Source organism: Chiloscyllium punctatum, chromosome 15, assembly GCF_047496795.1.
Source record: "Chiloscyllium punctatum isolate Juve2018m chromosome 15, sChiPun1.3, whole genome shotgun sequence".
NCBI lineage: Eukaryota > Metazoa > Chordata > Chondrichthyes > Orectolobiformes > Hemiscylliidae > Chiloscyllium > Chiloscyllium punctatum.
Genome location: NC_092753.1, coordinates 51,798,740 through 51,822,827, shown reverse-complemented (window position 1 = coordinate 51,822,827; position 24,088 = coordinate 51,798,740). Strand labels below are relative to the sequence as shown.

At 38.7% G+C, this 24,088-nt stretch overlaps 1 protein-coding gene across 2 annotated transcripts in view; it reads left to right on the top strand.

Annotated features, from left to right (window-relative positions):
- rpgra (retinitis pigmentosa GTPase regulator a) overlaps nt 1-24,088 on the top strand; it is a 100,595-nt gene that overhangs the window by 18,594 nt on the left and 57,913 nt on the right. For both annotated transcript variants that reach the window (XM_072585117.1, XM_072585116.1), the window contains exons 4-9: nt 2,876-2,938; nt 6,180-6,338; nt 13,058-13,207; nt 16,111-16,269; nt 17,141-17,296; nt 21,487-21,611. In XM_072585117.1, the coding sequence (XP_072441218.1) occupies nt 2,876-2,938; nt 6,180-6,338; nt 13,058-13,207; nt 16,111-16,269; nt 17,141-17,296; nt 21,487-21,611 (812 nt within the window). The remainder of the gene's footprint in view (nt 1-2,875; nt 2,939-6,179; nt 6,339-13,057; nt 13,208-16,110; nt 16,270-17,140; nt 17,297-21,486; nt 21,612-24,088) is intronic.

Genomic DNA, 24,088 nt, shown 5'->3' with positions numbered 1-24,088 from the left:
ATTAGATTTAAAATAGTGATGGAAAAGGATAGACCAGATCTAAAAGTTGAAGTTCTAAATTGGAGAAAGGCCAATTTTGATGATAGTAGGCAAGAACTTTCAAAAGCTGATTGGGGACAGATGTTCGCAGGTAAAGGGGTGGCTAGAAAATGGGAAGCCTTCAGAAATGAGATGACGAGAATCCAGAGAAAGTTCGGGTGAAAGGAAAGGCTGGTCAGTATAGGGAATGCTGGATAACTAAAGAAATTGAGGGTTTGGTTAAGAAAAAGAAGGAAGCATATGTTAGGTATAGACAGGATAGATTTAGTGAATCCTTAGAAGAGTATAAAGGCAGTAGGAATATACCTGAGAGGGAAATCAGGAGGGCAAAAAGGGACATGAGATAGCTTTGGCAAGTAGAATTAAGGAGAATCCAAAGGTTTTTACACATACATTAAGGACAAAAGGGTAACTAGGGAGCGAATAGGGCCCCTCAAAGATCAGCAAGGCGGCCTTTGTGTGGAGCCGCAGGAAATGGGGGCAATACTAAATGAGTATTTTTCATCAGTATTTACTGTGGAAAAGGACATGGAAGATATAGAATGTGGGGAAATAGATGGTGACATCTTGCAAAATGTCCATATTACAGAGGAAGTGGTGCTGGATGTCTTGAAACACATAAAAGGTGGATAAATCCCCAGGACCTGATCAGGTGTACCCTAGAACTCTTTGGGAAGCTAGAGAAGTGATTTCTGGGCCTCTTGCTGAAATATTTGTATCATCGATAGTCACAGGTCAGATGCCAGAAGACTGGAGGTTGGCGAACATGGTGCCACTGTCTAAGAAGGGTGGTAAGGACAAGCCAGGGAACTGTAGACCAGTGAGCCTGATGTTGGTGGGCAAGTTGTTGGAGGAAATCCTGAGGGACAGATGTACATGTATTTGGAAAGGCAAGGACTGATTATGGATAGTCAACATGGCTTTGTGTGTGGGAATTCATGTCTCTCAAACTTGGTATATGGCATACTTTCAGGAAGAAACAGGCAGGGAATATAGGGATATGGACTAGGTAGAAGCAGATGGGATTAGTTTAGAATCGGATAATGGATGGCACAGATGTGGGCCGAAGGTTGGACTTCTTTAAGAAAGTGGCAGTTCTGGTCAGTGTTGCAAAGTCATCTAGCATTATAACCTTCAACTTTTAGAAAATACTTTGATACTCTAATTAGAGTGAACGGATTTAAAGTTTTTTTTTAAGGCAGCAAAGATAGCAGTATGAAGGATTAGAGTTAATGCCAGTGGATAAGGAAGGTTATCCACTGGCATTAACTCTATATCCAAGCATCTAAAGAAAAGTTATTGGAGCATTAGGAGCTTTCACATGAGGGAGTAGAAGAGTTGGTGGTGGACTCATAGATGAGCAAACTTTAGTAAGGGCAATGGAGGAGAAATTATGGAATGAGGAATGTGGAGATGACAGCACATCTTGTAGACAAATATGAAGTTGAGTTTGGCAGAAATTAAAAAAAAAGCGAAGTGGTATTCAGCACTTGTGCTTGTACAGCGGCTTTAAATTGATATGTCAGGGATGCTGTGTTTTGTTGTAATTAGTTACAAATCACACAACACCAGGTTATAGTCCAACAGGTTTAGATTAGATTAGATTACATTACAGTGCGGAAACAGGCCGTTTGGCCCAACAAGTCCACACCGACCCGCCGAAGCGCAACCCACCCATACCCCTACATTTACCCATTACCTAACACTACAGGCAATTTAGCATGGCCAATTCACCTGACCTGCACATCTTTGGATTGTGGGAGGAAACCGGAGCACCCGGAGGAAACCCACGCAGACATGGGGAGAATGTGCAAACTCCACACAGTTAGTCGCCTGAGGCGGGAATTGAACCCGGGTCTCAGGCGCTGTGAGGCAGCAGTGCTAACCACTGTGCCACCGTGCCGCCCTAATTGGAAGCACTAGCTTTCGGAGCGCTGTAAATATGTGGCTTGGTGGGAGCGGCCACGGTTGCGGTCGGGGGAATGAGACAAACAGCAAGGATGTTACCGCCCTGTGCGTACAGATACGAGATGTGTGGAGGTTGTTTCGTGCACAAGAGGACATCACGTGGAGACTGTTTCGCGGGCAGAAGGAGGTCACATGGGGTCAGACATCCGGGAACATGAGAAAGCGGAGAATGGAGTCAGATCAACAGCCAGTCAGAAGACAATCCCACCTCAGTAATTGCATGACGTTCTGTACTGTATAAAAGACTGGGTCAGGGACAGGAATATGTCGGACTTCGTGAACTGACACACTTTGCTGTTTGTCAGGGACTGGAAGACCTAGACCCAGAGCTCTGTATACTTTATCCACTTACTGCTAAAATAAACTAAGAGTTTGAGACCGAATATCTTCTCCTATTGCTTCATTGAAAGAACATGCAGGACTCGGCTCACACATAGAGGAAAGTAAGCTGGTAGATTGAGCTAAAGTCCAACAGCGCCCCTCCTTAATCAACCACCTAATGAAGTTCCAATTAAACCTGTTGGACTATAACCTGGTGTTGTGTGATTTGTACCTTTGTACACCCCAGTCCAACACCGGCATCTCCAAATCATTCGTTGTAATTAATACCATAAATCTTTTGAATCAGACCTATGTAAGGAGTGTGATAGTCATGCTCAAAATTGTTGGAAATGGAGCGCTAGTTTGAGTTCTGTTCATTTCTTGTTTGCAAGAGTTCAGTGTATTTGCATCTAAAACAAAGCATCATGCAAAGTAAATCAACTGCCCCACAGTTTTTGAAAAACTACTTTTGAAATATTTTACTGTATTTTTATGTATTGCAGTTTTAAAATGAGAACAGAATTTTGTACTTTTTTTCTCTTTTCAGCTTTGAAATCAGAAAAAGTGAAGCTCACTGCTTGTGGGAGAAACCATACATTAGTTTCCACAGGTATGATGGTGATGCTAGTTTTTAATTACACTATTGTTAATATAGATGTTCAAAATTATATGAATGTAATTTAGGTTGCAAAAATAGGTCATTGATTTTGTAATATGTTACAATTATCATGTTTATTTTCAATTCCTGTCTACTTTTGTTTATATTAAAAGTTCAAATGTGGACATTTACAAGAGAAACTGTCTATGTAAAGCTTTCATACTGTATTTGCAAGCTCCAAGTGATGATTGTCCTCTAGAACCTTAGTTTTGGACCAACAAATTCTTCAGCCTGTACTGAAAGGAGCACCATATATTCTAATAAGTTAGCTTCACAATTTTCCCAATATCTATAACATTTAAAATATATGGAAGCTGAATGTATACGCTGTGTTTATGACTTGATTATTTTGCTGTGTTTTGTTCACACTTGGTCAATTCTTGCCACCATAAATTTTTGACACCTTACTAGGTTTTACCTGTGATCTAGTCACTGATGTTGAGTGGGTCAATTTTGTAATCTCTCAAAGATCTTCAGTCCATTTGTTTGTTGGCAATATTACACGAAGATGGCGGTAAGCATTTGAATTGGTCAGGATATTTTGGATGTGGATTTTTCCTGTCCAACTATTTTGTGCACCAAGGAGATTAAATGGGCTGGAAATTGACTGCGCTCTCAGAATTCCTTTCGCTAGCCTCAAAATTGAGACTAAGTGTGAAGTGGCTACATTAAGGTCCTCACTTGGGACAACAGCAGGCTGGATGCCTTAGCCTTACCTGCTCCACGTAAAGTTGCGGATAAATTGAAAATGAATGGGGAGATTGCTGAGAAGGCAACCTCAGGCACTTTATGGGCCCTTACAGCAGTTGCTTCTAATTTCTGCCCTGGAAAATTTTAAGATCCAACCATTTTCATTTCGCCTAAATGGGATTGCATCAACGTTTTGATTTGTTTCTGTGCAGAGGCTATTTATGTCTAACAGTGTTCCTTTTTGACAGATCTTGTGCTCTCTTAATTTATGGAGAAAGTGGGGACTGCAGATGCTGGAGATCAGAGCTGAAAATGTGTTGCTGGAAAAGCGCAGCAGGTCAGGCAGCATCCAAGGAACAGGAGAATCGACGTTTCGGGCATCAGATTCCTGAAGAAGGGCTGATGCCCGAAACGTCGATTCTCCTGTTCCTTGGATGCTGCCTGACCTGCCACGCTTTTCCATCAACACATTTTCAGCTCTTTTAATTTGTGCCCTCTTTGATCTTAGACTTCTGGTAATCACCATTGGCATATCCCCTGCTTTCTCCCATGTCATTCACTTATTAATATGTTTCCCAAGAATCTTGCACAAACCATTGAGGATGACAATGGATTAAGGTTAAAGAAACTCCCTGCAGGTTAGAGAACTGGTAATGATCCAGCAGATGAGATTAACATTGCTTGGTTGGTGGAGCATTGGGAACATTCTGAGACACTCATGTAGCATTAAGCAGTGGTTTTAATACTGATTAGGGATAGTCAACATGGCTTTGTGAGTGGGAAATGATGTCTCACAAACTTGATTGAGTTTTTTGAAGAAGTAACAAAGAAGATTGATGAGGGCAGAGCAGTAGATGTGATCTATATGGACTTCAGTAAGGCGTTCGACAAGGTCCCTCATGGGAGACTGATTAGCAAGGTTAGATCTCATGGAATACAGGGAGAACTAGCCATTTGGTTACAGAATTGGCTCAATGGTAGAAGACAGAGGGTGGTGGTGGAGGGTTGTTTTTGAGAGTGGAGGCCTGTGACCAGTGAAGTGCCACAAGGATCGGTGCTGGGTCCTCTCCTTTTTGTCATTTACATAAATGATTTGGGTGCGAGTGTAAGAAAGCATTTGGTATGCTTTCCTTTATTGGTCAGAGTATTGAGTACAGGAGTTGGGAGGTCATGTTGCAGCTGTACAGGACATTGGTTAGGCCACTGTTGGAATATTGTGTGCAATTCTGGTCTCCTTCCTATCAGAAAGATGTTGTGAAACTTGAAAGGATTCAGAAAATATTTACAAGGATGTTGCCAGGGTTGGAGGATTTGAGCTACAGGGAGAGGCTGAACAGGCTGGGGCTGTTTTCCCTGGAGCGTTGGAGGCTGAGGGGTGACCTTATAGAGGTTTACAACATTATGAGGGGCATGGAAAGGATAAATAGACAAAGTCTTTTCCCTGGGATCGGGGAGTAGGTTTAGGATGAGAAGGGAAAGATATAAAAGAGACCTAAGGGGCAACTTTTTTACGCAGAGGGTGGTACGTGTATGGAATGAGCAGAGGATGTAGTGGAGGTTGGTACAATTGCAACATTTAAGAGGCATATGGATGGGTATATGAATAGGAAGGGTTTGGAGGAATATGGGCCGGGTGCTGGCAGGTGGGACTAGATTGGTTGGGATGTCTGGTTGGCATGGACAAGTTGGACTGAAGGGTTTGTTTCCATGCTGTACATCTCTGACTCTATGACTATTATTAGTGATACATCTCCAAATCAATCATAAATAAGATGAAAGGAATCTGAGAAGATGATACATTACTCATTTGTTCTAAAGCATTAACAGTTTGTATTTTTAGCTTTTGATTCCTCTGCATTTTCCCAACCATGATTGCCCTTATTTATAATTGGACCTATCTGTATAAACCTCAGATTATTTTTGTATTTAAAACCTGTACTGAATTACATCTGTGTACATCAGTTCATTTAGGCCCCTTGAGTTTCATTCTTTTGTATTCAAAATACATATGGTTTAGTCTGCAATACCATTGCAGATTAACCAGCATGAAATTTAATTTTGACTGTTTCTTCTGGGAAATCATCAGTATGGAATAGATTTCTGTTAAAAATCTGTTTGTTTGTAATTGGAGCACATCCTGTAGTTCGCTTTGGTAACCTTCAAAATGTCCTGTATAACAATGAAGATTGACTTGGAGTTAACAGTCTTTTCTGACAGGGTTAAATTGGTCTTTTATGCAGTGCCTTTTAATTAAACCAAAATTTAGCAGGAATGGGTATAACAGCTATTACATTTTTGATGGTCAGCTTTCGCAATTTTGGATTGGTGATTATAATCCAATTCTGTGTTTGATTTTTAGTTTTTTTTTGTTTCTTCAATTTCTGCCTTTGTTAATTTTATCTGCACTAAACATGGTTTATCATAAAGACTTAAAAATCATAAATGGAGTTGAAATGATAAGATTGTGCATTATTTCAATAACTAACCAATATACTTATTGCAGAACAAGGAAATGTTTATGCTGCTGGTGACAACAGTGAAGGACAGTTGGGTCTGGGAGATACTGAGGCAAGAACAGTATTTCAACGTGTAGAGTTTTTCACAAATCATAAAAAAATAAAACTTCTGGCAGCTGGATCAAACATCTCAGCAGCTTTAACTGGTAAGGGATTTTGAAAGTTTTGAGGCTTAAAGTGCACTATTAAAAATTTAAGTTTATAATCAGGAAATGCCTGTAATGTGGGCATGTTGGAATGCTGTTTGACAGATTGGTGCAGACTTGATGGGCCGAATGGCCTCTATCTGCATTGTCGGGGTTCTATGATTCTATTTCAGGATTGTTGTGTTTATCTCGTCTCTTCAAAATATTCTCTTCCATTACAGACTTTACTATATGATACTTGGTATGTCCATTATGTCTGAAAGTATCCAGTCTGCAAGTAATGCCATGTTCTAATTTTCGAATCTGAAGTGAATCTTAGGATCAAGTGTAAGAAAAAGAGAAAGTTCTGGAGAAACAGCACAGACTTGGCAGCATCTGTGGAGAGAGAAACAGAGTTAATCTCAGCTTCAGAACACATTGGATCTGAAGTAAAGTCATACTGGAATCAAACAATTGTTTCTTTCTCCACAGATGCAATGATGTGGAGGCGCCAGTGTTGGACAAAGTCAGAAGTCACACGACAGCAGGTTGTAGTCCAACAGGTTTATTTGAAATCACAAGCTTTCGGAGCACTGCTTCGTCATCATGAGAAGAAAGCTTGTGATTTCAAATAAACCTGTCGAACTATAACCTGTTATCTTGTGACTTTTGACTTTGTTCATAGATGCTCTTAGACCTGCTGAATTCCTCTGTTTTTATTTCAAATTTGCAGCATCCAGAGTATTTTGTTTTTATCTCAAGATCAACTGCATGTTTTCCAATGTCCTCTTGCTGTTGCAAGACAATCCATGGAACAATATGCTTTGCAGAATGCAAGTATGCTCTTTGACCTGTGGTGGCTGAGCTGTGACTTTACTAAAGCAATGTGAAACTACTTCAAGTTCTGATGAAATCGACAACTGTTTCTCTTCTTTGCTGCCAGACATAGTTTAAATGCTTTCCAGTATTTTGGTTTGAATTCAAAACTTGCTGCCAATTTTTTGCTTTGACCTAGAGCCCTGTGTTTTTCCTTAAAATACTTGTTTCCCCTTCCATTAACAGATGTGATTCACTGCTTTTATCACTTCTTTGGGCAAAGCAATTAATGTGCACATAACATTTGTTAAATTTCTCAATCCTCTTCTGACAATTTAAAATTAGTCATTACTTGTTGTTAGCTCTTGAACTAGGCAAGAACTATTTATTTATTCACTCCATGGAAAACCTACATAGCTAAAACAAAAAGCATTTATTAAATTTCTCAGCTTGTATGCTAGTGTCATTATTACATGTCTCTGCTATATTAACTGCAATTCCTCATCCCTCGCATCATCTTGGTGACTTTGTGTAACATGAGATTTATGGTTTTAATTCTCTTTTTATAAGGAGTAAAATGTACAGTAGAACTTCAGTACAATATCTTTGCTCTCTATGCTTTGACTTTATTTTTAAAAATTGAAGTTAAGCCTGTTTTTAAGAAGTAGTTTTGCATCAATAAATCTCTGTATTCTACCAACCACTTCGACAGGGTCTTTACTCCCATTCTTCACTTCTCTTCCCAAAATGCACCAATTCATACTTCTGAAGTCATCAACAAATTTCAAGATTGTGCTTGATATACTTAACTTCAAATTCTGAGCCCCAAGGTATATCATTTGCAAAAACAGCATTTTGAAGAGTTGCATGAAACTCTAAATATTAACTCTGTTTCTCTCTCTACAAATGCTGTTAAACCTGTTATGTTTCTCCAATGTTCTCTGTTTGTTTCAGATTTTAAGCACTCTCAGCATTTTGCCTATACACTGCTTATAAACTTTTCTACAATTCTAGTAAAAAACAATTAAGTATAACTATTTATTCACTGTCTCGTTAATCTACTTAATGTTCATATTGTTACATTTCTCTTATTTAGTTATTGGCATTTTAAAGAAGTAATACAATCTTTCCAGTTTCAATAATGATTTGATGAATTTTGAAATAGTTTTTACTACTTGCATACTGATGGCTCATTCATTTAATTATTAAGCCCTCTGAAGAGGATGTTTGGCAGAATGATTCACTGTGATCATTTCATCTTGGAAACCTGAGTTTGAATCCATCTTGGACTAATGAAACATCTGGCTCCTCTCTCCATTCTGGCTGAAAACTCTTTATTGATGTAAATTTGGCAGTCTTAAACCAGCTCCTTATGAAATTTACTAACATAATTTGCTATTTTCATTCCGATAGGTCATGGTAACGTGTGTTAAAGAGTGCATTCACAGTTCAGTTATAGCACTGATATGCTGATGGGTTGTGGTAACAAAACAGAATTGAGTGAGACTTTGCAAAGGCAGTGTCCCATTCTTCTTGCCATAAAAATTAGCTTGGACCTTGATGTTTGTTTTACAAGTCTTATTTATTGTCAATATAAAGTGTCTTTGACATTACACCATGTTAAACTTGTTGGGTGTAAATGTTAAACAATCTCTGGAAAGAGACCTTCTGTCTTTTGAAACTACCAAATGTTCATTACAACTGAACTGAAGGATTTTGACATTACAAATAATGATGATTGAAATTACACGATGTCAGACCCACAACTGGTTCGTAATGACAGATCTTTGGTATGTTGCTTCAGAAGATTTAAATCGCTATTTTGAAAATGATTATTTATAATGTGTATTTAAAACCTGTACTTTCTAAGTACAGGTTGCTTTCATTCCAATGGCTTCTTTTTAAACACTAAAGAAACAGGTCCGAGGAAGTTGTGAAGAAATAAAACAGTGTGGATTTCATCTTTAGAAATAAACTCCTGAAATTATGTAGTTTAGGTTAATACTATGCATCCCGTGAAAGAATATTTTGATCTGTGCCATAAGAATGAGACCAGAGAATGTATTTATCAAACTATCTGATCCTGGCATTAGGCAACTTAATGACTTTCCTTCACACCTGAGACAATTCTTGGGGTTGATCATGTACTTATTGTCCTGTCAGATATTTCAATAGATTTTTGCATTTAAGTCATCATTTTCATATTTTCTTGATCTGTTTTTAACAAGCTTAGTTCTTCAAATTTCAAGATATTGCCTTGTTCTGGATCCCCTTTCGAGCTTGATCAGTGATTTGCTATCAAGTAGTTTCCTTCACTGTTTAAACCAGATCAACCTCCTAAATTCCAGGAGAGATGACTCAGGTTAATCTAGTCTTATAGCTACATGCCTTCATCCGCACACCATCCTGGTTAAATATTGCTGGACTTTGTTCAAGGTTCACTCTATCATTCCTAAGTGAGATGTCTAACATGACTGAATAGATTACCCCCATGTAATCTGGCAGGTGGTCTGTGATTTTTATATCTATACATCATGAGATGAATCCTTTTTAACCTACTTGTTGGTTTTTGCAACTGAAACACTGCTTTTAATGGCAGAAGCACTTTGATCTTTAAATATCCTTGCTTATCAATTCTGTGCACTCAATGATAACCTGATTTAGGATACCTTGTACATCCCTATTTGCTATTTACATTCAATCTGCATCTGCCATTATACTGCTCATTTGTTTAACTTGTGAACTTTTGCAACTTTACACTCTTACTTCTTAACTATTTTTTATACCTCCAGACGAAGAATCATTATTCAAACTTTGACATACTTCCCCACATTCCAAAAGATTTTTTCTGCAGAGGTGGATAGCTTGAGTTTGGAAATTTTACATAAAGAGAGACCCACCCGAATTACAAGACCCCATTGCATGCAATTTTCATTCTTAGGTGAAAAAGGAGGGGAATTGACTTAGTCCTGCAGACAACAAAAGCAGATCCATAAGATAGCTACAAGTACTGAGTTGGGCTTCTGAGAAGGTCCAACTCCATTCCTTGAGACTTAGTACAAGGTGTTGTAAAGCAAAGTTGTTTTAAGAGCTGTTAGGCCATCCTGTGCTCATCACTCTCCTAAAATACCTCATAGATGGTGACATCTTGCAAAATACCCAGATTACAGAGGAGGAAGTGCTGGATGTCTTGAAATGGGTAAAGGTGGATAAATCCCCAGGACCTGATCAGGTGTACCCGAGAACTCTGTGGGAAGCTAGAGAAGTGATGGCTGGGTCTCTTGCTGAGATATTTGTATCATCGATAGTCACAGGTGAAGTGCTGGAAGACTGGAGGTTGGCAAATGTGGTGCCACTGTTTAAGAAGGGTGGTAAGGACAAGCCAGGGAACTGTAGAACAATGAGCCTATCGTTGGTGGGGGGTGGGCAAGTTATTGGAGGGAATTCTGAGGGACAGGATGTACATGTATTTGGAAAGGTAAAGACTGATTAGGGATAGTCAACATGGCTCTGTGCGTGGGAAATCATGTCTCACAAACTTGATTGAGTTTTTTGAAGAAGTAACAAAGAGGATTGATGAGGGCAGAGCGGTAGATGTGATCTATATGCCCTCTTTGATCTTGGACTTCTACTGATAATCACCATTGGCATATCCCCTGCTTTCTCCCATGTCATTCACTTATTAATATGTTTCCCAAGATTCTTGCACAAACCATTGAGGATGACAATGGATTAAGGTTAAAGAAACTCCCTGCAGGTTAGAGAACTGGTAATGATCCAGCAGACGAGATTAACATTGCTTGGTTGGTAGAGCAAATAGGAACATTCTGAGACACTCTTGTAGCATTAAGCAGTGGTTTTAATACTGATTAGGGATAGTCAACATGGCTTTGTGAGTGGGAAATGATGTCTCACAAACTTGATTGAGTTTTTTGAAGAAGTAACAAAGAAGATTGATGAGGGCAGAGCAGTGGATGTGATCTATATGGACTTCAGTAAGGCGTTCGACAAGGTCCCCATGGGAGACTGATTAGCAAGGTTAGATCTCATGGAATACAGGGAGAACTAGCCATTTGGTTACAGAATTGGCTCAATGGTAGAAGACAGAGGGTGGTGGTGGAGGGTTGTTTTTGAGAGTGGAGGCCTGTGACCAGTGGAGTGCCACAAGGATCGGTGCTGGGTCCTCTACTTTTTGTCATTTACATAAATGATTTGGATGCGAGCATAAGAAGTACAGTTAGTAAATTAGCAGATGACGCCAAAATTGGAGGTGTAGTGGACAGCGAAGAGGGTTATCTCAGCTTACAACAGGATCTTGACCAGATGGGCCAATGGGCTGAGAAGTGGCAGATGGAGTTTAATTCAGATAAATGCGAGGTGCTGCATTTTGGGAAAGCAAATATTAGCAGCATTTATACACAATGGTAAGGTCCTGGGGAGTGTTGCTGAACAAAGAGACCTTGGATTACAGGTTCATAGCTCCTTGAAAGTGGAGTCGCAGGTAGATAGGACAGTGAAGAAGGCGTTTGGTATGCTTTCCTTTATTGGTCAGAGTATTGAGTACAGGAGTTGGGAGGTCATGTTGCAGCTGTGCAAGACATTGGTTAGGCCATTGTCGGAATAATGCGTGCAATTCTGGTCTCCTTCCTATCGGAAAGATATTGTGAAACTTGAAAGGGTTCAGAAAAGACTTACAAGGATATTGCCAGGGCAGGACGATTTGAGCTATAGGGAGAGGCTGAACAGGCTGGGGCTGTTTTCTCCTGGAGAGTCTGAGGTTAAGGGGTGACCTCATAGAAGTTTACAAAATTATGAGGGGCATAGATAGGGTAAATAGGCACAGTTTTATCCCTGGGGTGGGGGAGTCCAGAACTAGAGGGCATAGGTTTAGGGTGAGAGGGGCAAGATATAACAGAGACCTAAAGGGCAACTTTTTCACACAGAGTGTGGTACGTGCATGGAATGAGCTGCCAGAGGAAATGGTGGAGGCTGGTACAATTGCAACATTTAAGAGGCAATTGGATGGTAATATGAATAGGAAGGGCTTGGAGGGATATGGGCCAGCTGCTGGCAGGTGGGGCTAGATTGGTTTGGCTTATCTGGTCAGCATGGACGGGTTGGACTGAAGGGTATGTTTCCATGCTGTACATCTCTATGACTCTATGACTTTCACCCAGGATGTCCTTCAATGCCAGCTCTTGCCCTTGCACACCCCTTGTAACCCGTCCATATGAACTCAAATTCCCATGTTATCTGATCTAGATGAAACACTCTCGTCTCCTCCATTTCCCTTAATCTTTTATAACTCTGTGCCTCCGAGGTCCACATGTGGCAGTGAGGTCTTCATGCAAAAGTTCACATGTCAGTATGCTAATCAACATGCATGGAACTTCCGAGGGAATGTGCAGCCACGCAGCTCACTGATAATATTGCTACTCTCTGAAAGCTGCTCAAACAGGTGGTCAACACTGCTTAAAACTTAGGTCAAAATGTTCCAGGTACTGAGAAGTCATAGAGTCAGAGATGTACAGCTCGGAAACAGACCCTTCAGTCCAACCCGTCTATGCTGACCAGATATCCTAACCCAATCTAGTCCCACCTGCCAGCACCCAGCCCATATACCTCCAGACCTGTCCTATTCATATACCCATCCATATGCCTTTTAAATGTTGCAATTGTACCAGTCTCCACTACTTCTTCTGGCAGCTCATTCCGTACAAGCAGTCTAAACAATTTAATTTTCACTGCAAAATTGTCTGCAATAATTATTTCCTTATTTCCTGTTTTTACTTCCTCAATAAAGTATATGTAAGTGTATTGAATGCGCTAGTGTAAAAATTGTGCATTTTTAAAATTGTATTTAATATTGAGGAAATGCTTTCACTTTTTTATTTGTTTCTTGTTTCATTGAACATATTTTTTAGAGAATGGGAAACTCTTTATGTGGGGTGACAATTCTGAAGGACAAATTGGTCTTGATACTAAAAACAATGCCAGTGTACCACACCAAGTAGATGTTGGAAAACCGATCAGCTGGGTTTCCTGTGGATATTACCATTCTGCCTTTGTAACAGGTACTTTTTAAAAAAAAAGCAAATTCTGGGTTTTCTGCTGATTTTCTTGGTTATTAGCCATACTTGTGCAAGAGCCTAGCGAAGGACTCGGCCACTTATCCCTCAAGCCATTCAGTTAAATCATGTCTGAAATGCATCTGAACTCTATTTAAATAGCCTTGCATAAGAAAAATGTATCATGCTGTACTGAAATTTGCAATTGATAAGACTCAGTTTTTTCTGGGGAGAGAGTTCCAGATTTGCACGACCCTTTACATAAATAACAGCTTTCTAACATGACCATTGAATGGTGAAGCTTTAACTTAAGATACTATTCCCTTTTTTTTATAAGATTCCCTACTGTGTGGAAACAGGCCTTTTGGCCCAACAAATTCACCGAAGAGTAACCTACCTAGACCCATTTCTCTCTGACTAATGCACCTAGCACTATGGGCAATTTAGAATGGCTAATTCACCTTACCTGCACATCTTTGGATTGTGAGAGGAAACTGGAGCACCCGGAGGAAACCCACGCAGACACGGGAAAAATGTGCAAATTCCACACATACAGTCGCCCAAGGCTGGAATCGAACCTGGGTCCCTGGCTCTGTGAAGCAGCAGTGCAAATCACTGAGCCACCATGCTGTCCATTTTCTAGGATTTTTCACGAGAGGAATTATGTGAATTTGCAATCAGCCTATTTGGATATGTTGTGGCATACTTCCAGAGCAGGTGATGCATGAGCCTACTGGCTCAGAGAGAGGGACGGTCCCACTACATCACAAGACCATCCCAGAGAAATTGTGTACCTATCTCACAGAAATTATCTACTCTAAAAGATCCTTTAATATTCTTAATTACCTCAATTAAATCACTTCTTAATCCCCTGTATCCAGGCATAGAGCATGATCTATATGTCTTCATGATTTAAATTTTTAAGCCCATGTCATGGAATACATTTATTGTTGTCAGTGATTTAAGCCACTGTCATTATTATGTTTTATACATTATATATTTTATTGCTGTATCCATTGAATACAAGTAGGTATCTGAAAAACCTGTTCATGTATGCTGTTTGATTGTAGTTTGTTGAAAAGTATGGCTTGATTTTATTAACGATTCAGTGATATATTTTAGAGCATTGCAGAATGAACTGTAACTGAAAAAGCTTTTTTTATCCTACCTGGTCTGGTGGTCAGGAATGAGCTGGTGGTCAAATGACAAGCATATGAAAATCTCGGTTGAACCATCTCTGAGTCACAGAGGAGATAATCTTCTCCAGATGAAAGCATGGAGATTCAAGGGTGCATTTAGCTCCAAAGTGATGTCAGCAAAGATTTGAGAAAGGATTAATAACCTACTCTGTGGCAACTCTCTTTCTTAAAGATGAGTGGAAAATTAATTTCAAATGACCCTCAGATTGGGCAAGAAAGACTGTTAAACTGTTGACAAATATAATGTAATTTTCATAAGATTTATTGTCTCAATTTCCAATTTTTCAATGCCAGTAGACTTTCTGTTGCACTACATAAAGGATGCATGGCTTCTCAAGAAATTACTGGGACTGAAACAGCACTACGTTTCCAATCTCAGTAAGACAAAATATTTATTAAAATAAACTATCACATTGGGAGTCAAAAATATTCATTTGGCTTAGGAACACTGAAAGATGTAGATCTCTCAGTTTAAGTACCATCTTTTAAAATTAGTTTAAGATGCAAGTAATTATATTCTTCTATAGATCTGCTCAATTTTAGTTATTTTCTGTGATTGTGATTTAGAGTCAAAAACAATTCGCAGCACTTGCATAAAATTCCTTTGTTTGTTTCACCATTTTCCTTGTCAAATCCCTTACTTCATTGCACAATTATTTCTGCCCATTATGTTCCAAAGTAGATTTGTATTCAAGCTGAATCTGATGGACAGGTCTAAGTGACTCCCCAACTAAGTAATCAGATCTAAAATCTGCAGACTTATTATAATATTGAATAATGGTGGACAATTAAACAAGTCCCCTCCAGATGTATTCCCATCCTCAAAGATTGGGGAACCCAGCACATCAGTTTAAAAGACAGGCCTAAACATTTGCAACAATCTTCAGGCAGTCTGCCAAGAAGATGATCCATCCTGGCCTGTCTGAAGATCCCCTGCATGTCAGATGCCAGTATTCTGCCAATGCCATTCACTCCACACAATATCAAGAAATGGCTAAAAGCATTGATAGTGCAAAGGCTATTGGACCTGACAATATTCTAGTAACCATAATACTTCTATATAAAAAACAGTACAGGACACCAAGACTGCATCAACACATGTTGTCTTTCTAAACTAAAACTAAAACAAATCGGAATGAAGACATGAGCTCCAGAACTTGCCATGCCTCTAACCTGGCTGACTGTTTACAACACTAACAGCATAAATCCAATCCAGTCAGTTACCACCCTAATGGCCTTCTATCCGTCAACAGCAGGAAGTTATTAGCAATACTATTAAACAGCACTTGCTTTGATGCTCTGTTTGGATTCAACCAGGGCCACTCAGTTCCTGATTTCACTATAGCTTTGATTCAAACATAGCAAGAGAGATGACTGCCCTCATTTAAAACTAATGTGTGACAGATTTTCTTCTACCAGAATAAATGTCTAGAATTCTCTACCTCAGAAGATTGTGGAGGCTTGATCACTAAGTATTTAAAGAGGAGACAGAAAGATTTTAGAGAATTACGATGTGCTGGAACATAGAGCCTGAAGCCTGGGCAGAGTAGCCATGATCATATTGAATGGTGGGGCCGATTGGTGGGGCAGATTTGAGGGGCTGAGAAGCATATGTTTGCTCCTATTTCTTTTGTTTCTTATGTTAACGTACAGGATGAATTACGTACAGTGGCTGAATTACCACAACATATTTATGTATGATTCCCACAGATGATGGACAACTCTACACCTTTGGAGAATCTGACAATGGAAAGCTGGGATTACCACTTGATCAGCCAATAAATCACCGTATCCCACAGCTTGTTACTGGTATTTCAGGAAAGATCATCCAAGTTTCCTGTGGGGGAGATCATACCGTTGTTCTTGCAGGTGTGTTTGCAGTTCTTCAAAATGGATTTCAAAGATTGGTGTCAAAATCACACACTGATGATGTGATATGCAAGTTACTCATAATTGGCTTTAAAATAGACCCAAATACATTAAGGTATCCCCCACTATCCGAAAGTGGAGCATTCCTATGAAACCTTTTGTAAGCTGAAATGGTGTAAAGTGAAGAAGCATTAATATACATGGGAAAAATTCTGCTTTTTTTTCATAAAAGTGAAAATCCTCTTTGGATTTGTTTTGATTAGCAAAAACAGGTACCAATATAGGTCTTTCGTAAAAGCGAAGTGGCATAAAGTGAACTTTCGAAAAGTGGGGGATATCTGTACTCGCAATTACAAGTGAAGGTAAAAAGCATTGAAGCCATATGACATTTTGGCATATGGATGAACTTTCAAATCTTCCATTCTATGTGCATCTATTAAAGTATTAGAATCGATGAAAATTGATTCATATTTAGTGTGAGATTGACGTTATGAATAATTGTTTTCACCTTGTTATTTGCAGTGATCCCAATTTTGGTCTACCTGAATGCCCTTTAAATAAATATCTTAGCATTGTGTTATAATGATATGTAGGTATTCAAGTTTATAAAAAAAAGTGGAATTCTACACATTTATTTCGTTAATTATGGATTAAATGTTTCTGATTCCATTCTGATGAGATTGCTAATTCTTTGTTCTGTTTTGAAAGATCTACCAATGTATGTTTGCATTTGCAAAATTTCAAAAAAATTGTATATATTTAATATATGTGAGCACATTGATTATTCACCACAAGATTTTATTGGTAATAAGAGCTAAGAATTGCAACTGTCATATTTGTTGGTAATATCTTCTGTTTGGCCTTTCTACAGAAGAGGAAGTATATGCATTTGGCTTTGGTCAGTTTGGCCAGTTAGGACATGGCACATTCATTTTTGAATCCTCACTGCCAAAAGTGGTAGAACAGTTGAAGAAGAAAAATGTACGGTTTATTTCATGTGGAGAGAATCATACTGCTGCAGTGACAAGTATGTAAATCTTTGAGTTGACGTTCAGAAGAGTACACCTGAATTAAACTATATTTTATGGTGGTTTGTTGTTTTCCCAGAAAGCCCTGAAAATAGATGCAATAGTTCATTATTACAATAGAGATATGTACTGGACATTAACTACAACTTTCTGATTCAGAGATAGAGATTTTGCCAAAGTTTATACTGAAGGAGATTTTATGGGTTGTTATCAGCACAACACTAGAGGGAGCACTTCCTGAACAGACTGACTTTGGAAACTGTAATGAAAGCTGACAACATTCCCTTTGAGCAAATCTTCCCCAGAGAAAGTTTTAAAATCAATCCATATGCATACACTTGTCCAACAAATAAATGACAAACATCTGTGAGCTTCAATGCTTAACTTTGGTGCACCATCCATCTCCAAATTTGACCTGAGTGCACAGAGGTAAAAAATTGCAGATGTCTTCCTTTGTTAAATTATTTTAGTTGCTTGTGTTCCAACATTTATTGTTAAACAAATTTTGGGGCAAACCTCTAGATGAAGAATTTTGTTTAATTTCTGACATTATTTTGACGTTCTGACATTGTGCATATGAAAATTAAGCTTTCAATAATGTATTAATATTGTACCCAAACACATGATAAAATATTTATTTATTAACAACATTAAAAATGTTATGACTCAACTGTTACTCTATTCCACTCGACCTCTGAAAAGGTGAAAGACTGAATGTGTGGGGGAAGGGGAGAGAAATGTGTGCCAGACACCAAGTGGGGCCAACTTTTAATGTTGCTTCCATCTTAACTTTCTGTTCAATGCCTAAAGCATTCCTCAGTGTTAACATGTAAACAGAAAAAAAATACATTTCAAATGATCAATTTAAGTAATAAATTCTGCCTTGCTGTCTCTCATCATTGATTGTTCCATCTGGGAATCAGTTTGAGTTGCAGCTTGTAGCTTATTCCTTTCCTTATCCTGACCACTATTCACTCTTTCCTCCTGATTCTGTTTGCTGTTGTGTATGTCTGACAAATAATTGCTCCTTTTCATTGTCAACTTTCTAGCCAAATGTGCACAGTTGTGCTCTACGGTTGCTGCTTTCTGATGTTCACTATTCTGCGTGACACATTATATATGATTGTACACTCGAACATACATATTAGAAGCAGGGGTAGTCCATTCAACCCTTGAAGCTTGATTTAGCATTGTAATCTGATTGTAATCTCAAATCCACATTTCCCTGATAACCTCTTCTTCCCTTTGATCAATGAGAATCTGTTCAACTCTGGCTTAACGATTCTGCTTTCAACATCTTTTCAGGAAGCGAGTCCCAAAGACTCATGACACTGAGAGAAAAGGAATTAGCCCAATTTCTTTTTAAACATGGATGACCCCTGATTTTTAAGCCATGACCCCTAATTCTGGATTTTTCCAGAAGAGGAAGCATCCTCTCCATTTCTACCCTTCAAGTCCTCTCAGAATCTTATATGTTTTAATTAAGTCACCTCTTATTCTTCTAAACTCTAGTGGATGCAAGCTTAGCCTAGCCCACCCAAATCTTTCCTCCTAAGTAAACCTTGTCATTCCAAATATTAATCTAGTAAACCTTCTCTGATCTGTCTCCAATGCATTTACTTTCTTCCGTAAATAAAGTTGGATGGCTTTCCATTTTAAGTACATTTCGTAAAATAGTTTGTTGATATACAATTCTTCAAATGATATGGTCCAAACATGAAATATACCGTTGAATAGAAACAGCAAACTAAGGAGTCGAAGATTTGAATATGCTTAGTATATTTGTATGATGGAATGACTTTTGCCTCATTTTTGAATATGAAAGCCTTTTGGGGTCCTCTTGTGGCACAGTGGTAATCTCCTTATCTTGGAGGGTTTAAGTCCCATCTGTTCTAGAGGTGTGTAATAACATCTCTGAGAAAGCCTCTGTGTATGCTGCAGTGACATTTTCTCACCCAGATCTCTTTCCTATATGCTGAGGAGTAAATGATTGTTAGAATGTGTAACTCCTCATGCATTTAACTTACAACAGACAATAGGTGCAGGAGTAGACCATTCAACCCTCCGAGCCAGCATCACCATTCATTATGATCATGGCTGATCATCCACAATCAGTATCCTGTTCCTGCCTTATCCCCATATCCCTTGATTCCACTAACTCTAAGAGCTCTATCCATCTCTTTCTTGAAAGTATCCAGAGACGTGGCCTCTACTGCCTTCTGGGGTAGAACATTCCATATATCCACTACTCTCTGGGTGAAGAAGTTTCTCCTCAACTCTGTTCTAAATGTCATCTGGTTCTGGACTCATCCATCAGTGGAAACATGCTTCCTGCCTCCAGAGTATTCTATCGATTAATAATTTTATACATCTCAATCAGATCCCCCCTCATCCTTCTAAACTCAAGCGTATACAAGCCCATTCACTCCAATCTTTCAACATATCATAGTCTAGTCATTCCGGGAATTGACCTCGTGAACCTACACTGCGCTCCCTCAATAGCCAGAATGTCCTTCCTCAAGTTTGGAAATTAAAACTGCACACAGTACTCCAGGTGCGGTCTCTTGTTATGAAGGCCAGCATGCTAATAGCTTTCTTCACTGCCTACTTCCCCTTTACCTAACTTGACTCCATTTAGATAGTAATCTACCTTCCTGTTCTTGCCACCAAAGTAGATAACCACACATTTATCCACATGAAACTGCTTCTGCCATGCATCCGTCCACTCACCTAGCCTGTCTAAGTCAACCTGTATTCTCATAACATCCTCCTCACATTTCACCCTGCCACCCAGCTTTGTGTCATCAGCAAATTTGCTAATATTACTTTTAATGCCTTCATCTATATCACTGATGTATATTGTAAACAGCTGCGGTGCCAGCACCGAACCTTATGGTACCCCACTGGTCACCGCCTGCCATTCCGAAAGGGACTTGTTTATCACTGCTGTTTGCTTCCTGGCAGTCAGCCACTTTTCAACCCAAGTCAGTGTCTTGCCCCCAATACCATGTGCCCTAATTTTGCTCTCCTATGTGGGACCTTATCAAAGGCGTTCTGAAAGTCCAGCAACAATAGTCTATTTGCCAAACTTTTAACAGGTCTTTTAATACAGAAGAGACGTGGAAGTACTCTGTGGTTAGGCTGCATTGGTAAATTTATTGTGAAACAAATCCACATCTGACCATAATTGGAAAATAGCCACAGTAACTCTTTCAAGATGTGAGACTTGTTACTGGAGAGCCCGCCTGTAAATTTCATGGCAACTAACTGCTTGTTTTGTACTGCGTTTAACCTCATTCCTGATCAAGGGTTTACGCCCGAAATGTCGATTCTCCTACTCCTCAGCTGCTGCTTGACCTGCTGGTGCTTTTCCAGCTCCACACTCTCAACACTGCATTTAGCCAGAAAAGATTCTTGAAATCAGGACTTAATTCATTTGTGTTTAGCATCTTTTAAGTCTGTCAAGCCAAAACCAACTAGGTAGCATTGCCTGTTTTGACTGATGAATGACAAATCTACAAAACCTGAAGTTATGTTTGCTATAGCAGGCATGCCCTCCTATGGAGCTGAGTAAATGGAATTGAATGAGATCCTTTTACCTTAACACCAAATATAATTGCAATTTATGGTGTTTCTTAAATATGTCCTGTTTCTTTAATAGACTTCAAAACATGAGAGCTCAAAATCTGTGTAACTTTGCAAGAAAGGTCTGTATTCTGGATTGTAATCCAGTTTTAGTATTATTAGGAGGTGTGGTAAAGAATCATGTAGTTGAGAGTCAAGAAGTTGTAAATTACATGTTGCATATTCATATCTGCTGTGTTGATCTGCGAACAACTTAGGCTTAACTTTGTTATGTTTACAAACTGGATTTATCAATCTGCATGTTGTGATGGTTGTTGTTTAATTGTCCAAAGTCTGGGAGAAGGTGAGAAGATTATATTTCTTTCTGTGCACAGTTAACTAGCACAGTGATAGCAAAGGTGTTGCGTTTAATCCTCGTCTGTATTGCATAATTAAGATTTGTATGTAGAAGGACAGAACTATAATGAGTGTGGGTATACTTACAGGATCAGCACAGCTGAAATTTCTGAGGTACCTTGAAAACCAAATAGAACGGTCAGTCCAGACATTGTATGAAGATATGCTTCAAATGTAATTTTATCATTACTTATATCTTACTTGATAGGTAATGGCCTTTTGTATACCTTTGGAGATGGACGGCATGGCAAGCTGGGACTTGGAGAAGAGAATTTTACCAATCAATTTAAACCTACACTTTGCTCTAGATTTTTGAAGTTCATGGTCCAATCAGTAAGTATTTAAAGCAATATCCTATATCCTCACAAGGATTCTATTAAATGTTAACTAGAATGTACAAAATGCCAAATCCTGTCGATATGAATTAGGAGAATTTTGAACTTTCAAACTTTAACTGATTATGGGGAGAGCAATTTTCCCTCTGCAAAAGTGGGGTAAAGTTTGACTACAGGGCTGTCATTAATGGTGTGATCAATTTGACTTGATCACATAATTATATTGGACAACTGTATATTGATTGAAATATGGGTTTTTTATTTTCCTGCTGCAACGACACCGAGTAAACCACTCTGAGAATTTAAACCAGCAACATAGAAAAGATTCGCCTCATGCTGTAATCTGTTACAGTTTGAGAGGCAGAGAACCATCCAAAAGTCACTACATGAAGTAAAAATTAACAACTTTAATTTTTTTACATTTTACAGAGAATAATTAACTTACAACTATTTATACTCCTTTCTCTAAACCTATCTTTTACCTTCCTCTCTATAATACTGGTCCGATAAAAATCCCGATTAAGATTTGCAAAAACATAATCACGTTTCAAAACCAGGCAACTTAGCCAAGTGTCCTCTGTAGATTTTCATCTGTCTTCTTTTCTTCTTCTTAGGGATTCTGCTTCACAGGTCTTTGATAGATAAAGGTACCTTTTAAGAGAGCAGTTCTGTGGGCAGTCTGTATTGTTCTGTTTTTGTTGGTGCTCTTTGCCGCTCTGGGTAACTGTTCAAAATGTCTAATATTTATATCCCAAACATTGGATTGTTTCGTTGGTTTTAATATTGTCAAAATACTAAATTCAAACTTGATTGGAATTTGTTATCTTGGAGTATAATTTAAACTGATTGGCCGAATTTGAATTTGTTTTTGTATGCAGGCAACACAGCTCTTAGCTAGTTTTTATCCAAATGTTATATTGTTACCTTGTTTGGAACAAACTGCTTGCCACATGTTTCTATTAAGCCACTTAAACGAAATCGCATTCATTCATTCATACTGGGTTAACTCTACTCATCGCTCTTTGTTTACTATGTCATGTCTCCATTCATTCATTCATAATTCTACTTATTGCACTTGGTTTACTGCGGCACGTTTTGATTCATTCATTCAGACCAGTACTAAGTCTACCAGTACTTATCGCACTTTGTTCCCCATATATCCAGAAGTTAATATTGTTTAAAAAGTTAACCATTTTAATTGTGCCTTAGATCTGAATAAAAGTGAGATATATTAGATATGGACTAATAATTTTTTGACAAATTTGTTAATGTTGCTGAGGTTCATAACATACGAGAGTAAGTGGGAGTGAAGTGGAAGAATCTGGTGGGAGAAGATTCAGAAATCAACTTGAATTGACTGTTTTTGTATTTAGTTTCATTATAAAAGCCTTATTTTCCTTTAGTTTTGTTTATCATTGACAAGGCCAGCATTTGTTGCTCACCCCTTGAACTGAAGGGCTTGCTAGACCATTGCTGTTTACTTGAGTCATGTTTAGGCCAGACTGGGTAAGGAAAGCAGATTTCCTTCCTTGAAATAAACAGTGCACGGATCATTATCACTGACAAGTGGCACAAGTTTCACTTTATTCCAGAGACTGACTTCCATATTTAGTAATTTAATTTAAATTCCCTCAGCTGCTAAGGTGGAAGTTGAACTCCTATTCCCAGATTCTGGATTAGCGGTGCTGGAAAAGCACAGCAGTTCAGGCAGCATCCGAGGAGCAGTAAAGTTGACGATTCAGGCAAAAGCCCTTCATCAGGAATACAGGAAGCATAATGATTAAAAATGTTCATAAACTAACATTTATTTTTTTCAATTTACTATTTTATCTTTTACCTTCATCCCATCTATGCATTCAATCTTTATTTTGCTGTCTGTGAAATGATTAAAAAGTAAATTATAATGGGCACATTTTGCTTCCTGGTTTGTAATCTGAGAATTCCAGGTGTTTGACTGCTTAGCTGCTCAATTCCATCACTTGCTGCATGGCAAATACCCCCTATAGCTAGCACAAGAATGAAATGAATGTTAACAAAATGTAAAAATCCCACTGCAGAGGCTGCCATACGTTTGTGGGCACCTTCCTTTGGGATCAGCAGCAATGCTGATTATTTCACTGTTGACTTCGAAATTTGGCCATGGTTAAGCCTGATCAGTGCAGAGCTATTTAAAGGGTCCTGTTTCTATCAACAGAGTGTTTTGAATTTTGCTTTCCTTGTGTTTGAAAAGTTCTTCCAAGATTTTATGGAAGCTTCTTTTTGACCCTGGGCACCACCTTTATTAACTCATTTAAAAGAAGAATCAATGGATTCTCATAAAGTGACAACAAATGGTAGGAAATATACTTCATACCCATTTATACCTTTCCAATCAGTGCTTAGACCAAGGCACACTTCCCTGGAATTGTCAGGTGAGACCAGTGCAGGAGAAGATATGATTTTTCAGGAAGTCAGGGAAAAATATTATTTTTATTG